The following is an 18777-nucleotide window of genomic DNA, read 5'->3' as shown; positions in this document are numbered from 1 at the left end:
GAGTCTAGGTGTGACACCACAATTGAAGCCAAGGCTGGAAGTGAGGTGCAGCTGACCAAATAGAGATCTCATGGTGACTTATTTTATCTGGACCCACATCACTATGCTTGGTCTGCTTTCTTGTCCAGGCAGCCAGTTAATACCATTCTCAGAGCCAGGTATGCAAAATAAAGGACTGTAAGAAGCCAGGAAGGAAAGTGTAAAATATTGGTACACCCTAAGCAAGGTCAAATATCCTGCAAGCCCAAAGGAAGTATTACCCCAAGAGTCCAATCACTATGTTAAAGGCATCCTGTTTCACTGATAATGCTAAATGAAATGTTTCCCATTGTGTTTGGGTTGCTAACATTTGTAAATTCTCTCATTAACTACTGTTCTTCATTTTCTCTCAGGCTTCATACGATCAGCTCAGAAGTTGACTTTAAGACTGGATCCCATTAGGTTAACGAGACACCCCAGCATCTAACAGTACAGTCCTCTCAATCTATAAATATCTTCTACTTTTAGAGACATCACCAGACAGAAGCAGACCTTCCAGAAGTCTCCTACATTTTAAATTGAGGTTGGAAAGTTTTATCAGCTAGTCAGAACCCCAAAGACCTACTTTGATAATGCTATTCAAGTCTAAAAACTACATTTTCTGGTAATTGGAGCTAGGCACCCCTATGCCACTTCTTTCTTCATTCCTTTCAATTGCCTCCACAGAGGGGCAGAAAACACCCACTCCTTGCTGGATGCTTGTTTTTATGAAAGACTCTAGACCAGAAACAACAAAAAAAGATATAAGGTAGCATATTAAACACCATCACTTAAAAAAAAAGACAGCAAAAGAATGAGGTTGGGAAGATTCTGAACAACAGTATAAACCATCTGATGCCATAAAACCCTTTACCTTCTATCCCAAATACATCTCATCCTGAGATTCCTAACTTAAAATATTTGACCAAAACAAAAAGCCTGAGACAAATGTTAAAATTGTGACTTACGCCAGGTTAATTCTATTCCAGCTAGGGTTTGAACTACATCACACCACTGAAGGAACTGTTTCCTACAGCAGAGGTCATTTTCTATATGGTTATTTGTGACATAGTGCACTACATGGTGGTCAATTGTGTAAAACCTCATTATCGTAATGACAACAGCAATAAGAAGTCTATCATGGTTATTATATTTTTGTCTCAACTCCGAAGATTCAAATAAGTGGAACAATAACTTTCTATATGGTAGAGTTATATATAAATAAGATGGAAAGTAATGGGTTTTTTATCTTTAGAACTCTTCAGGAGAGCAGAGATTAGAGTAACCCTCAGGGAAGATGATGTTAAAGGAGCCATACATGACGTAGAAAAGGTTATCTTAAACTTACAAGGATTTTCACCAAGGTTCTAATTTTGTGGAAGACTATATTTTCCACAAACTGGCTCACAGGCCGAATTGGGTTACTGCAGCGTATTTTATTTTGCAAACTTAATCATCATTATTATTAATCACAAAATGCTAAAACAAATCATTGTAAATGGAAAAAGAAGAGGATTTCAGTAACTAACGTTGATTTCCTAAGGGCCAGGCTGTGTGGAAGATGCATTAATGCTCTTGGTAATGCCCTAATCTGATAAGCATTACTTCCCCATTTTACTGAAGGAAAGAGACCTTAGCAAGGTTAAATAACTTGCTCAAGGTCATGAGGCTGGTAAGTGATAGAACTGGAACTAGAGTCCAAGTTTGTCTAATTCTAAAACAACACTGTGATCAATCCCAACATGAGTCCTTTCCTTTGACCATTTTACAAAAGGCTTGACTTCTGTCATCAACGGTACTTACTTTTTTAAAAAACTGAACTCTCCCAAAGTATCATAACTCAGAATAATTTGGCCACTATTCGTTTTCATTCATGCTTATTGATTATTCCCACTAAAAAACCCCAAATTTAATATATTCCAAACATTTTATAAAATTAAAATGTAACAGGTAAGATTCTAAAAAGGTGATAGAATAGGAAGCACCAAGAATTTCCCCACTAAGGCAACAATCATACTGGCAGAATCTGTCTGATGATAGGATTTTGGAACTCTGTAGTCTACTGAAGGCTTACCACTTCCAGGGGAAGACTCAAATAATAAACTACAGTTAATTTTAGTCAACTTCAGCTCTTAGCACAGTAGCAGTTACCAGTACCCCAACCCTCAGCCCTGTGGCAGGCAGCTGTGCACATATTCCTAGAGCAGCTTGCATAAAACATGCAGGAGCAAATGTGGGCAAAAAGGGCCTTGTTCTCCAAATATCTGGGATCCATGCCCTGATCACTGATGCTTCTGATCATGGAGATTTAGACAAAGAGTGATAGCCTTTTTTGTTACTCCCTCCATTGTTGCAAATCCCTCCTCATCTGACTGAAATGATTTTTAGGGAATTTAAAGAGATAGCTTTTTTTTTCATTTTTCTCTTTTTCTCCTTTTGTGAACCAGAGATTGAATACTAGGATAGTCAAAAGCAACTACATATACAAGAAAAATTTGAAAGTCATTGTGCATGCCCAGGGAAAGGCACAGGCTCAGAAAAGACCTGAGAAGACCTTAAGTTTACAGTTCAGCCTAATCTTCAGAAAAGAGGCAGCCTACAACAACTACAAACAAATAACAACAACAACAACAAAGCAAACGGCAAGCCCTGAGGAATGGGAGGAAATCTGATTTCCAGAGATACAACACTATTAGGTTCAGAAGCTCAATTTAAAACCAAATATCACAAGGAGCACAAAGGAACAGAAAAGTATGGTCCATTCAAAGGAAAAGAAAAAAACAATAGATACGGTTCCTAAACAAGACCTAGTGGCAGTATTAGCAGATCTACTAGACAAATACTTTAAAACAAGTGTCTTAAAGATGTTTAAAGAATTAAGACACACATGGAGAAAGTCAAGAAAGAGATATATGTAAAGAAATGAAAATATCAAGAAAGACATAAATTCTAAAAAGAAACCAAAAAGAAAGTCTGGAGTTGAAAAGGAAACTAACTGTACTGGAAAATTCACTAGAGGAATTCAAAGGCAGATTTGAGCAGGCAGAAAAATTAGTAAACTTAAAGGGAGGACCACGGAAATACCAAGTCTGAGAAAGAAAAAAGATTGAAGAAAAGTGAACAGAGCCTAAAGGACCTGTGGAACACCATTAAGCAGACCAACATACATATTGTGGGAGATCCAGAAACAGCAGAGAAAAAGGAAGAAGCAGAGAAAACATCTAAAGAAATAATAGCTGGAAACTTGCCAAATTTGATGAAAGACATAAGTATAAACATCTAAGAAGCTCAATAAACTTCAAGTAGCATGAATTCAAAGAGACTCATACCAAAATACATTGTAATTAAATTGCTGAAAGACAAAGACAAAGAGAATTTTTAAAGAAGGAAGAGAGAAGTGATTCATCACATTACAAGGGATCCTCAAGACAATCAGCAGATTTCTCATCAGAAACTTTTAGATTCCAGAGGCAGTGGACTGATATATTCAGAATAACAAGAGAAAAAAAAAAGGTACACCAAGGGATGGCAAAAAATCCCTTCAAAATTGAGGGAGAAGTTAAGACATTTCTAGATAAATACAAGCTGAAGGAGTTCATTACCACTACACCTTCTGCAATAAATGCCAAAGACTTTTTTTTGGCAGAAGTTGAAAAACCCATCTTAAATTCATATGGAATCTCAAGGGAACCCAAATCACCAAAACAAACCTGAAAAAAAAGAAGCATAAAGCTGGAGGACTCACGCTTCCTGATAACAAAACTTACTACAAAGCTACAGTAATCAAAATAAAGTTATATTAGCCTAAAGATAAACATATGCAGCAGTGGAATAGAATAGAAAGTCCAGAAATAAATTGTTGCATATATGGTCAAATGATTTCAGAAAGGGGTGCCAAGACCATTCAATTGAGAAAAGACAGTCTTTTCAACAAACGGAGCTTGGAAAACTTGATATCCACATGCCCAAAGCATAAAGCTGGATCCTTACCTAATGCCATACACAAAAATTAATACAAAATGGATCAAAGACCTAAATATAAGACATAAAACTAAAAACTCTTGTTAAAAAATATATATAGGGCAAAAGCTTCACAACATTGAATTTTGCAATAGATTTCACATCAAAGGCACAGGAAACAAAAGAAAAAATAAATTGGACTTCATGAAAATAAAAAGATTTTTGTGTATCAAAAGACACTATTAACAGAGTAAAAAGGCAACACACAGAATGGAAGAGAACACTTGCAAACCATATATCTGATAAGAGATTAATATCCAGAATATATAAACTCCTAAAACTCAACAAAAAACAACAACCAGATTCAAAAATGAGCAAATGACTTCAGTAGATATTTCTCCAAAGAAAATATACAAGTGGCCAACAGGCACACGAAGAGATGTTCAACTTCACTAACCATTAGGGAAATGCATCTCAAAACTATAATAAAACACCACCCACTTCCCAACCTTTAGGATGGCTACTATCAAAAAAAAAACAGAAAATAACAAGTGTTCATGAGAATGTGGAAAAAAATCAAACTCTGTGCACTGTTGATGGGAATGTAAAATGGTATAGCTACTTATATGGTTTGGCTGTGTCCCCACCAAAATCTCATCTTGAACTGTAATTCCTACAATTCCCATATGTCATGGGAGGAACCTGGTGGGAGGTGACTGAATTATGGGGGTGGGTCTTTCCTGTGCTGTTCTCCTGATAGTGAATTAGTCTCACAAGATCTGATGATTTTAAACAATGGGAGTTTGCCTGCATAAGCTCTCTCTTTGCTGCCATCCACTTAAGATGTGACTTGCTCCTTCTTGCCTTCCGCCATGATTGTGAGGCTTCCCCAGCCACATGGAACTGTGAGTCCAATTAAACCTCTTTCTTTTGTAAATTACCCAGTCTCAGATACATCTGTATCAGCAGCGTGAAAATGGACTAACACAGTAAATTGGTACCAGTAGAATGAGGTGCTGCTGAAAAGATACCCAAAAATGTGAAAGCAACTTTGGAACTGGGTAGCAGGCAGAGGGTGGGACAGTTTGAAGGGCTCAGAAGACAACAGGAAAATGTGAGAATGTTTGCAACTTCCTAGAGACTTGTTGAATGGTTTTGACCAAAATGCTGATAATGATATGGACAATGAAATCCAAGCTGAGGTGGTCTCAGATGGAGATGAGGAACTTGTTGGGAACTGGAGCAAAGGTGACTCTTGTTATGTTTCAGCAAAGAGACTGGCAGCATTTTGCCCCTGCCTTAGAGTTTTGTGGAACTTTGAACTTGAGAGAGATGATTTAGGGTATCTGCTAGAAGAAATTTCTAAGCAGCAAAGCATTCAAGAGGCGACTTGGATGTTGTTAATGGCATTCAGTTTTATAAGGTAAGCAGAGCATAGAAGTTTGGAAAATTTGCAGCCTGACAATGCAATAGGAAAGAAAATACCATTTTCTGAGAAGAAATTCAAGCTAGCTGCAGAAATTTGCATAAATAACAAGGAGCCAAATGTTAATCCCCAAGACTATGGGGGAAATGTCTCCAGGGCATGTCAGAGGTCTTCACAGCAGCCCCTACCATCACACACCCGGAGGTCTAGGAGGAAAACATGATTTCATGGGCCAGGCCCAGCATTGTCATGCTGTGTGCAGTCTAGAGACTCATGCCCTGCATCCCAGCTGCTCCAGCCATGACTAAAAGGGGCCAAGCACGGCCCATGACTTCAGAGGGTGCAAGTCCCAAGCCTTGGCAGATTCCACTTGGTGTTGAGACTGCAGGTGCATAGAAGTCAAGTACTGACGTTTGAGAACCTCCAAATAGATTTCAGAGGATGTATGGAAATGCCTGGATGTCCAGGCAGAAGTTTGCTGCAGGAGCAGCACTCTCATGGAGAATCTCTGCTAGGGCAGTGCAGAAGGGAAATGTCAGGTGGGAGCCCCCACACAGAGTCCCTACTGGAGTACCACCTAGTGGAGCTGTGAGAAGAGGGCCACCATCCTCCAGACCCCAGAATGATATATCCACCAACAGCTTGCACCATATGCCTGGAAAAGCTGCAGACACTCAACATCAGCCCATGATAGCAGCTAGGAGGAAGGCTGTACCCTGCAGAGCCACAGGGGATGGAGCTGCCCAAGACCATGGGAACCCACCTCTTACATCAGCATGACCAAGATGTGAGACCTGGAGTCAAAGGAGATCATTTTGGAGCTTTAAAATTTGACTGCCCTGCTGGATTTTGAACTTGCATGGGCCCTGTAGCCCCTTTGTTTTGGCCAATTTCTCCCACTTGGAATGGGTGTATTTACCCAATGCCTGTACCCACATTGTATGTAGGAAGTAACTAACTTACTTTGATTTTACAGGCTCATAGGTGGAAGGGACTTGACTTGTCTCAGATGAGACTTTGGACCGCGGACTTTTGAGCTTATGCTGAAATAAGTTAAGACTTTGGGGAACTGTTGGGAAGGCATGATTGGTTTTGAAATGTGAGGACATGAGATTTGGCGGAGGCCAGGGTGGAATGATATGGTTTGGCTGTGTCCCCACCCAAATCTCATTTTGATTTGTAGCTCCCCTAATCCTCACATGTCATGGGAGGTACTCAGTGAGAGGTAATTGAATCATGGGGGTGCGTTTTTCCCATGCTGTTTTTGTGATAGTGAATATGTCTCATGAGATCTGATGGTTTTACAAAGTGCAGTTCCCCTGCACATGCTCTCTTGCCTGCCACTATGTAAGATGTGCCTTTGTTCCTCCTTTGCCTTCCACCACGATTGTGAGGCCTCCCTAGCCATGTGGAACTGTGAGTCCATTAGATTTTTCTTTGTAAATTAACCCAGTTTTAGTTATTTCTTCATAGCAGCATTAAAATGGACTAATATACACCCTAAATGTTATTTACTCTGTGTATGTATTCATATTTAGAATAATGACTCAAATTTAATCATAGTTAAAATGATTAACTTTTAATTAGAAAGTATTCTAGTAAAATAGGTAAATTTTATGGTTAAACTTTCCTTAAACATGGATAATTATTGCACCTAATTTACTAGGTTGTTGTGGAAATGAACAAACTAATACATGTAAAATACATGTCTCATCCTAAGAAGTACTAAACAAATGTTAACTATTGTTATCATTATTTGTTTTGTTTTCTTTTGTTTTGAGACGGAGTCTTGCTCTGTCGCCTAGGCTGGAGAGCAGTGGTGCAATCTCAGCTCACTGCAAGCTCCATCTCCCAGGTTTATGCCATTCTCCTATCTCAGCCTCCCGAGTCGCTGGGACTACAGGCGCCCACCACCACACCTGGCTAATTTTTTGTATTTATAGTAGAGATAGGGTTTCACCACATTAGCCAGGATGGTCTCGATCTCCTGACCTTGTGATCCGCCCGCCTCAGCCTCCCAAAGTGCTGGGATTACAGGCATGAGCCACCGCGCCCGGCCCCTGTTATCATTATTTTATTGTTATCGTTGTCAATCCATTATTAACAGAAACCCATAGTTTAACAATAAATTGTGTTCTGTTCTACCTGTATACCATTCTGGACCAGAATTTGAGATATTAGAAACTTCTTTTTATAGTTTTTCTGATTTTCCTAATGAATGTGACTACATGTATAAATAAAGGAGGAAAGAGACACTTCGGAGGCAAACTCCAAAGTATGACCCGTGACTTCCTTTTCTCATGTCTGTTCTACATAATAAAGTTCTGATTGGGATAGACAAAAAGTGCTTCAGACACTCCAAAATATCAGCTGGAGCTGAAGAGACCAGAATTAGAAACACAACATCCAGTAGAACCAAGGTCTCAACAGCCTTATTTCTAGTTTTTTATTTCACTTAAAAACTTTACTTGTTTGGAAACATACAGATTTTGTTGTTCTTTCTTTTCTTCTTCTGCTGCTGCTGGTAATGATACACACATTTGCTTTTTATGGTGTCTTTTTCTCTTGGAAAGATATATGTGTGAAAAAGCATATCATCATTAAAATACTTTCCCAATTTCGAAATAGGATTTGCAGTATAAATAAGCAAGTATTAAGAGGAAACTTCAAAATGTTCATGGAATATGTGTATTATGAAAAAATATGGATAAATTTCTAAATTATTTTGCATCAAAATAAACTTGTACTAACTTATCACATGTCTGAACAGGTTCTAGTTTAAGGCACTAAGAGGAATAAGACATAAACCTCTCTCTTTTGTACATTACCCAGTCTCAGGTATATCTTTATCAGCAGTGTAAAGATGAACTAATACAGCTACCATGGGGAACAGTATGGCAATTTTTTTCCAAAAATTAAAAATAGAATGACCATATGATCCAGCAGTGTCACTTCAGGGGATAAATTCAAGTGAACTGAACACACAGTCTTGAAAAGATATGTGTACACTCATGTTAATGGCAGCATTATTCACAGTATCTAAAATGTGGAAGCAATCCAAGTGTCTAACAACAGATAAATGAATAAATAAAATGTGACACACACATACAATGGGATATTATACAGCCTTACAAAGTAAGGAAGTTCTGACATATGCTTCAAAATGGATGAAATTTAAGGATGTTATACTAAATGCAATAAACTAGTCCCAAAAATGAAAAATACTATATGATTCCACTTATATGAAGCATTTAGAGAAGTCAAAATTGTAGAGACAGTAGAATTGTGATTGTCAGAGGCTATAGGGCGGTAGAAATGGGAAGTAATTTTTTAATAGGTATAGCATTTCAGTTTTGCAAAATGAAAAGAATTCTGGAGATGGATGGTAGTGATGGTTGCACAACCATATGAATGTACTTAACACCACTGAACTGTATACTTAAAACATGATTAAGACGGTACATTTTATGTTATGTGTATTTTATCACAAAAAAATATTGGAAGAAAAAGTAGGCTATTACAATCTAGATAGTGCATCTCAAAACTTGTCAGGCTAATATATATATATGTCTTATTTTTCAGTATTACTAAATCTGGAGTTAGATCTCAGTTCAATTATATATTACTGTTTCTTCAATCAATACATGAGAATTTTCAGAAATTATGGAAGATCTGAATCTGTTTACTGACACCTATTTAGGATGACAAAGCACCATAAAACTAATAATAATCTCTTGATACATTTAGTAGTAGTCTAGTATTGCTCAAAAATTAATCAACTGTTTTGAAAACAAAGTGTTTAAAATGTCTTGTTTTAGAGGCAGAGAATTCAGCCTACCTTAATAAAAAGCCAAATTGATTTTTCAACCCCTTTTTTTCTTTGCAATTTTATTGTTATAGAGTGACAACAGTAAAGTCTCCCTTTTAAATTGTATTTCTGACCAATCTCTCTATATTTCTAATAGTGTTAAATCATACAACTTATTTATTTCCAGTACTCTTTGAAGACAAGAGTTACACTTGACCAATCTCAGTATTTACCACAGCAATCAGTGCAACAACTTAATACTAGTGCTTCAAAATGCTTTAACTTGCATCAGGATTCCTAGAATTGAAGATTATTAAGTCAAACCTTGAGGCTGAGTTTAGTTTTCAAGGAGGCTGTGACCTCAGGGCATGATTACTACAAAGGCATCATATCAATTCTGTGCTGTGCTTTTGTTCTTGTTTTAATTATAATTTAACCAGAAGAAAATATTTCAGATGTGCTCAAGCAACATTTTCACAGTTCTTAAAGCATTTCTTTATTATCTTCAAAAACTTACATTAGTTATAATGACATCATGGTTTTCATGGCATTAAAAAGAATAGAAAGCATTACTTTTCAGGCCAACAATAGAAAGAAAAAGTACTTCCCATGCCTCTATTATTTTCTGTTTGTCCAGGTCTATCCAAAAAGAAATGTGCAATTTTCCCTAATTTTTAACCATCTTTAAATTTAATTTTTAAAAATTATTATATCAAAGAAGAGATACTTGGGAAAAACTATAATCAAATTGATGTATATAAAAAAACAATCTGTGACCAGGTGGTACTTATAATAATAAATAAACATGAATAATTTAATTTAACTACAAATAACTATTATTAAAAATATTATTTAAATTTGAAAACTCTTTGTTTGTTTGTTTGTTTGTTTTCTACTTTATTCCAAGATCACATCCTTGGATATTCTTTGTATAAAATAATTAGTCACAAAAGAGAAATACAGATTTTTAAAAAATGAAAAAGGCTTGACATATGTATGATTCTAGCCATATGAAAATTAGACATGAGATGTGAAAATGATCAAGGACTATGCCAAATCTTCCCTCTTCATCCTAAATAAGCACAAACTGCCTGCCTATTTGAAGAAGAAGAAAAGGTGGATGATGTATCCAATAGCTCAGACCTGGCACAGGCAAGCACACAACACTAGGTACATTCTGTCAGCTCTCAAGGGGCCACTGCTTGACCAAACCTCAGGAAGGGAGCAATGAAGTCAACAGTGGTTCTTCCAGACTAATTAAACTGGAGGACTCTCATCATTCTTCATTCTGAAAGGGGCAAATGTCTGTCGCTTTGTTCCTACTCCCTGGAAATTAAAGGATATAGGAGTTTTAAGCGTCTTCCAGTCCTGGTGTAGCCTGGTGTAGGTACCTGGAGGTGAAACATTGCTTCGGTCCTTTATTCTTCAGACCTTCTAAAGTCTCAAATCAGCATGTAATCCATGAAGGCACAGATATCTCTTCTGTCTCATCAATAACACACACAACACCTTCTGTGGACATCTTCCACGGGAGGAAGAGGTGAAAGGCAACAGGTCTTCAGACATCAAGTTCTCTCATTACAGCAGATATGCAAATGTCAACATATCGAAATCAGCCCTCAGAAACTTTCTTTTCTAAATCCACTGTAAATAGCTAAAAACTTATGCCTATTTTTAGTATCAAACATTTCATTTACCAGATTAAGCTGTATCACAGCTCATAATCACCAGTCAAATGTTCTCAATCATAGGCATATTGGCTCATATTTTTTAAATGGACTTTTTAAAAAGTGCCTCTGCAGCTAGACTTACTAAAATAGGCATGGCAAGAATATGTTTTTGAAGGGATCAAATCACAGAGCAAAAGTCTTAAGGCAGGTAACTAGGGCTGTTTTCATTGTAACTTTGCAGCTGCCCACAAAGACTTCATTTAGTCCTGCTCAAAATCTAACAAAGGTAAAATGTCTCTGATATTAACCAGATGTGACTATCAGATATTTTAGAAGACAGGCTCTCTTTATGGTTCCCAAATTGTTAACCTCAAGCTTCCAAGAACCCCTACCCTACCAGTAAAGATCTCTGTTAGATGCCTCAGGGAGCTCAACAGTGGTATGAACTGAGGACAAGGCAGGAGGGAGAGTGTTTTGACCAGACCTTTCCTGAGTTTATCCAATTTACACTCTATTTTATTAGATAACCTCTAGTGATTTCATCTGAACGAAGAATTACAAATGTTAAAAAAAAAAGTTGAAAACCTCTGTCCTAGATAAACCCCCTTGATCTTAAAATCAGCCCACAAGGAAATCACTGAGCTAGGTAACCCAGTAGAGCCATTAGCTAGTCAGTTCTTCCACTCACAACCAGTTCCCTCTGATGACAGTCCAGAGGAATTAGCAAGGAGATGCTGTTCTAGCAAGTTGAAAAAAATCCAATTTCTTTAGATTATGAAACACATCACATAAAGCCTACTAACCAAAAAAACCTTTATTTTGGCAAATTGTAGACCACAAAATATGGTTGTGAGCTGCCACTACTCACAGGGGAGATTTTATGGTATTAGAGAGTAAATGCCAGGACTCTGTGGGAGAAATCTATTTCATCTGGGATTCTCATCCAGAAGTGTCTTCCCAAGAAGTGTGTAAAATGCCTGCCATTGTCATGACTCCTGACCACCAGACTTTCATTTCAAAGGTGTAGAAGTAGAGAGGAAAAGCACATCAACACCCCCCTTGCCAAAGACCACCAGAAGCACGTCTTTAGTTAACAAGCTGGGTTTGTTACACGTTGCTGAGATGGAGAACGTACAGCAGAGGGAACCATGAGCATCTCAGTAACAGACTGTTGAAAAGAACCTATTATTAACAGCATTTGGGCTTTGGTTGGGTAATTTTGAGAAAAGTCTAAAGAAGTAGAGCATTTTTCTAGATTGGATGCTGTCAGAAAGTGGGGACGATTCTATGATTGAATATCTCAATAATTCTTACCTATAATTAGGGCAGACTAGAGCAAGGATAAAGCTGTAATTGGTAAAGGATTAACAGTCACTCATACATGATAATATTGACTGAGAACAGGAAAGGGTCAATGCTAGACAGAAAAAGACATTGTTCTTGATTGTTCACACTGGGTAGGAATCATTGTCAATTCCTTTGTACAGGAAACCCTGTTGATTTCAGAAACTCACTGAGTAATATCTATGTCTAGATCATATTCCAGGCCATAGCTCCGTACGTCACTCAAGGCATTCTTCTGTCCTCTTTGATAAAGCCTATGTTAAATTGCCTTTCATGCGATCATCTCATACAGTTACCTGGATAGGTAATACGATGATTTCAGTCACATTTCTGATGTCCAGAATGGGCGAAATCAGCTAAGTGTCACTGCCTGTTTCTCAAACTATCTATGGTGAAGAGACAGATTTTCTCCCCAGTCAGTACCAGACTAGTATTTTTGTACATATAAAATAAATACAATTTGATAAAATAAAAACTAATTACTAGAATAATAAAATGAAAAAAGACAGAAAACACCAACACATTTTTAAAACTGTTATTATTAGACCCAACAGACACATTAACTGTCAAAATTGCTATAAAAGTTCCTAAACACTTAGCCTGACTATTGGTATTTGTCTTGTCACAAACCTGAGTCTACGTAGCACACTTAACCCTCAACCACAAAACTGAAAAGCAACATATGGGTATTAAATTTGAAAATGAAGAATCGAAGCCACCACACAGAAAGTATTGCATCTTGCGTTCATAAAGTAATGTTATTTGGACAAATTCTGACAGAGAATCTGCTCATTTCCCACATTAGCATTCTGTGAGGAAGCTAAAGAACACTTTCAAAATACTTTCTTTATGAAGATATCCAAAGTTTCCACATAAGGAGTAAAATACGGTCATTTTGAAGGAATCTATGCTTCTTTGGAAAGTTTTCAGAATACTTTGAACAAAATAAGGAAATAAAATCTTCCAATGTAATACAAGGAAAAACATTAACAAAAAAAAATGCTAAAATATTTGACTTTTGTTTCTTGGAATAATGTCGTCTTCGCATTATTCCAAGAAACAAAATTGTCACAAATTAAGCCAAAATGCATATCTTTGACAGCAAAATGCTTTCTAGTGTCTTTTTCTGAACTTAAAATGTAACATAACAATGAAGCCTCCTTTCCACCTCCACCTTCCAAACTATGCAGAAGCCATGGCTGCACTCCCAGCACCTGCAAACATATGCACAAAACAGAAGGAGTCTTACCAGACCATCACAGTTGCTGATGGCAACAGAGGTTCCTGGAATGTCCACGATGTCACCAACATAAGCACAGTTAGTCTGCAAAGGCTCTGTTTTCCGGATTCTATACGTAGCACTTCCTGGTTGATGGTTGTTAATGGGATCGGTTATATTCCCAGGCACCAGAGATGTCTCATGCCACTCCACAACAGCCCCAGGAGCTACTAGTTGAGTGTTGGGCTTTAGTCGCAGATGAAAATCTTTTCCAAATGCCGTGATGTTAAAGAACAACTGCTCAGGGTTGGAAGACACGTCCCTCGTTGACCTCTTTTTGTGACTCGCAGAAAGAGTATGGGAGAGATAGCGTCCTTCTAGATTTGTGCTGACTGGAGTCACCAGCTCATACTCTCTATATCTCTTTATTGGTAAATCTGCGGGGTGAAAAACAGAACTGTCAAACCCTGTACAACAAGAGAACACAGGAGAACATAACACAGACAAAAGCTGCCCACCTCACAAGACCATACTTCAATGTGCATAATATAGACATTCCTGAATCAGCTCATAAATATTAAATTTTGAGAACAAAAATCATTTCTCAAATGCATTTAAGTAACCCTGTGTTCAATGAATCATTTTTTAATTAAAATAGTATTAAAATTACATTGTAAACATTTACATCTCATTAATACATTTGCAAACACGAATATAATGTGTCCATAAACTATAAATGGCTTGCTTAAAATCAAGGCATACCCTTAATTAATTTATTATTGGCATAACTGACATCTGCTAAAAACTTTCAACAAGGTTATTATGTATAAAAAAGAATTCTGATTGTTTTCATTTTTTCCCTGTAGAAATCCTGGAATTTAGACTAATTACAATAACTATATTACATGAGTCTGTAATGTATACACTGTAGCTTACAATGCTGTAATTTATACACATTTTTTCCACCATAACAACCTTAACAACCATACTTCACAGGTGAGAAAACTGAGATTCAGGGGTAGGAGGTCCTTTGTCCAAGGTCAAACAACTGCAAAGCCTGAATATAAATCCAAGTTGTACTCCTAAGCCATACACTCATTCTATCCTACCATGCTTTCCTCCATAAACCTCCATTTTTAGAAAATTAGAAGAATGGGTAAAGAAGACATAATAATCTTTAAATCAAATATGCAGGTACTGGTTAGTCAAGAGGGAACAGCATTCTCATTTTGCACCTTATTCCTTAAGTGGGACAGATATCTATTAGAATATGAAAGAGTATTTGGGACCCACCTTACAATATGGGCAGACACTTACATGTTAAACTGAATTTCACAATTAGCACTTAAACCCCTGGCTTAGCCAAATATAAGTATTTTGTCTATCAAAATGCAAACACCCTTGGGAAATAGAACACTTTAAAGGAACTATTATAAGAATGATTTTAAGACCACAGGACAATGGATACTAGAGAAGGAAACAAGCAGCAGGGCAACAAGGGTTAAAAAAAAAAAAAGAAGAAGAAGAAGGCATAGAAAGGGAAATCTAAAAACATGAACTAAAAAGCTTCCCACTTTCACAATTCTAGCCTTACGCTAATCCTATAGTGTGTTAAAGTGCCCAAAAAAATGGTATGATTCACAAAACTGCTCACCTATGGAAATCACGAGTTTTGTCATCCAATAATGTATTTAGAGCATGAGATCTGTAAATGAACCTACGTCTTATGCTCATAAAGTATCCTTGCAGAATCACTATTTTCATTATTTTCTTGCTTTTTAAAAACCTCAGGCAATAAGTGAAATGCCAGAAGACAAATAAAGGCATTTACTTGTGCAACACGTTAATTCTTTCTGTGCATGTTTGTTGTAATTATGCCTCTTAAAATTACCAATGTATTTAAATGAACTATCCCATTTTACTAAATGAATACAGCAAGCAACACTTGTAAATATTTACTAGGCAAAGAAGCAGTGAGGACTGTAGTATGAGTCAAGTGAAGCCTGATTCCAAAACTGAACAGACAGTGCAATCCCTGCTGAACTAGACTAGGCACCAGTATAAACACAGACTTGGTCTTCCAAGAAGGTTGTGAGGAAGATTTGGTCTTCCTCCATGGTGAATACTTTTATAAACTCTGGTTTAGAGAGAAAAAACAAACTCAAAATATAAGAGAATGAGCACAAGTGTCACGGGTGCAGAGTGACAGAGGGGAAAGTTTCCAAAGTAAGGAGATGAATCAAGCCCTTGTATGTGTACTGACAAAACATAGCCCAAATTAACTACAAATTCCTTAAAGACAAAGAACTCCCCATTCAACTTGGTACTCCCAATACCATCATACAAGATTTTGTATGTGTCAGGGTGTCTTGTCAGTTGAATTTGTTTGATGCTTATTAAGTTAGTAATACCGGTAACCAGAGAACACTCGCCTTGTCTAAGCTGCTACACACACTGACTTATAAGACACATGACCCAGGCCCATGAGTGTCTGGCTGTCCCAGTAATCTCAATTACAGCTTTTTCTCTAACCATCGGCTGACCATTTCAAGGGAAAGAGGAAGCAGTGCTTAATTTCAATGTATGGATTTCCCATCTCCACTGAAGGGAATTCACAAAACCAAAGTCTAAATCAGTATATTGTACTGATGCATGGATTAAGTGACTAGAGAACAAGAACATTTAGAAAAACGCAGGGAGCCTTCTCCATACCCAAGAGGATACTCACAGCCTCATACATACAGTAAGCCATACATCCTAGATGTATGTCCCATTTTTATACTGTCAGGTATTATGTTCTAAATTTTTATTCAAAATATGAATGGTATGTTTCTATAAAGCTTTATTTTCTCTAATGCTAAATAATAAATCATTCCTAAAAAGTATACATAATAAACATTTCTTAAATGTTTGAATGGGTCATTTTTCTGTTGGCAATTAAGGTAATGAGGAAAAAGATACGATTGGCAACCCTTTGGATTACCATCTCCTGGATGGTAGTTAATGGAACTACCCAGTCACCTGCCATTTATTAGCAGAAAAAGCTCCAAGCTCTATGATTTGTGTTTGAGAATATATCATCTCTAATACTCACAACAATCACAGTAGGTAAATCCTATTACCCCTATTCTATAAACGAGAAAGCAGACCTAGAAGGCTTGACACATATAAGCAAAGAGCCAAAGGAAAATTCCTGTTCTGATCATTTTGACTCTGAAGACCATGCTCCTATGCTCTCGTTCACTTCTGAATAGATGGAGCATCTTGCTGTCAAAGTCTAATTTAAGATCTGATTTATAAAAGAGAACTACCACAAGAATTACAATGTTCTACCTACCTGCAGCCAGTCAGCCAATTTTTCCTCTAGTGTAGCATCAGAAATTTCTGTAAAAGGCTCTTACATTCTAGGTTTTGGAGGGAGAAACTGGAAGGAGGGGCAGAAGCTCAAAGCAATCAAAAGAATTTTAATCTCAGATTACAATCACAGAAGTAAAACCAAATTATATCCAACGTTAATTTACTGCATTCATAATTTTCACATTTTACAGGCCCAACTACTTTCACAAAGCAGGAAAGCCTATGGTTATTGAATGAACTGCAAAGTCAGAAAGCACTAAGTTGAGTCCACTTGTGATCTTCAGCAAGTTCTTTATTTTCTCTTAGGCTCAGTTTCCTCAACTGTTAACTGGAGGTTAGTAATAGTTACAACTTCATAGGTTTGGTGAGAATTTTACATAAAATCATGTAGAAGATCCAATAAATATCAGCTATTACTAATTGAAGTGTAAGTTAGCCACTCATTAAAATAATGTTGTGGTTCAACTTTAAAGTTAGAAACTATAAAACTGTTAGCTGAGGTGGCTGAGGGGCCACAGTAATAGGTATGTGAAGGCTTTTGTGGGCCGTAAGTTCCACAGGCACAATTTCGAATGTGCTTCTTAACTGTTCTCCTTGCTTCTGCTCTTCCCCTTAATGGATTATCCTCAAAATAGAGCCAGAATAATTAAAGTGTCAAATCTTATCACTCTTCTCCTCAAACCCATCCCACTCAAAGTAAAATGGCTCATAAGGTCCCAGGGCTTGAAGCTGGGGATTCTCACATCTCAAAGATTTTGCACTTGCTGATTCCTCTGCCAAAGGATCTTTCTCTCAGCTGCCTGGCTCACTCTCTCAATTGCTTCAGACTTTTGCTTAAATGTGACCCTCTCAGTGAAGTCTTTCCTGACCACCAGCAACCATTTTACCCTCTGTCCCCCTTCTGTGTCTTACCTTTCGCCATAAATCCTGTCACCATCTGACATCCTATAAATTTTACTTATATGTTTATTTATATATTTTTATATCTACCAGCATATATACTTCATGAAGGCAGAAGATTTTATCTGTTTTCTTCACCTCATTTCCCCACTGCCTAAAAAAGAACTTGAAGTTACTCAATAAATATCCATGAATGAAGAAATGAAGAAATGCGTGAATGAATGAAAGCAGTTTGAGTCGGAAGGGGTATGTGAAATTAGCATGCATCTTCTTTTGGCTAAATAGTCATTTTATCACCAAGCCATTAATGACGGCAAACTGTACAAGTCATCTACCTCTAAAGCCAGAATTTTGCTTGGAAAGCTTGTGTATATTTCTCACAGTTCCTGCTGCCCTACAAACCAAACATTTCTTAGTATCCAGGTCTTACCTTTTAAGCTACCAAAAACAAGAAATGGATCTAATCATTAAAACAGACCTCCTGTAAGACATACACAGAGCCCTGCATTCTTAAGAGCAGGAAGCAGGAAATTAGCCCCCACTCTGCAATCTCTTTGGATATTCATAGAATTATAACTATACATGTCAAAAACTAAAAAGACCCAGAAGTTAGGGTCCCTAATCCCTGCTCTTTCTTACAGTTCAGACATCTCAAGTAGATGGGATTATTTTTTTCTCAAGTTAGTGGTAGAGAGCCTTTAACCTGCTCCTGCTCTCTGGAAGGAAAGGTTTTTCTCTGAGCACTCCAGGCTGCTCTCTATCCCTTCACTCACCCTTCCCTGGTGAAGAAGAGTGAATTATGTGGTTGCGAAGTCTGGGAAGCATAAGAAATTTGCAAACCTCAGCACCTCCTCCTCATTCTGCTTCCTGGAAATGAGTCTGATAAGGGGTACATGTTCTCTTCCACTCAGCCAGGGGCAGCGCTGCTCTGGATTGGGGAGGCCTGACAGGCACAGGGTGGAGTATTAGTAGCCAGTGCACTTGCCCGTCAAAGTGGAAGCCTCATTCTCCACTTCAGCCTTTTCTGTAAAAGATATTTTCTTTTTACCTACATCTTTAGTTTTTCTATTTCTCA

At 37.4% G+C, this 18777-nt stretch overlaps 1 protein-coding gene across 4 annotated transcripts in view; it reads right to left on the bottom strand.

The window, feature by feature from the left end:
* Positions 1–18777, bottom strand: part of ADAMTS3 (ADAM metallopeptidase with thrombospondin type 1 motif 3) — a 299485-nt gene that overhangs the window by 264514 nt on the left and 16194 nt on the right. For all 4 annotated transcript variants that reach the window (XM_063809577.1, XM_517240.7, XM_016951603.4 and 1 more), the window contains exon 3: positions 13476–13882. In XM_063809577.1, coding sequence (XP_063665647.1) covers positions 13476–13882 — 407 coding nt within the window. The remainder of the gene's footprint in view (positions 1–13475; positions 13883–18777) is intronic.

Source organism: Pan troglodytes, chromosome 3, assembly GCF_028858775.2.
Source record: "Pan troglodytes isolate AG18354 chromosome 3, NHGRI_mPanTro3-v2.0_pri, whole genome shotgun sequence".
Taxonomy (NCBI): domain Eukaryota; kingdom Metazoa; phylum Chordata; class Mammalia; order Primates; family Hominidae; genus Pan; species Pan troglodytes.
The sequence above is the reverse complement of the archived record's forward strand: the minus strand, read 5'-3'. Positions and strand labels throughout refer to the sequence as shown.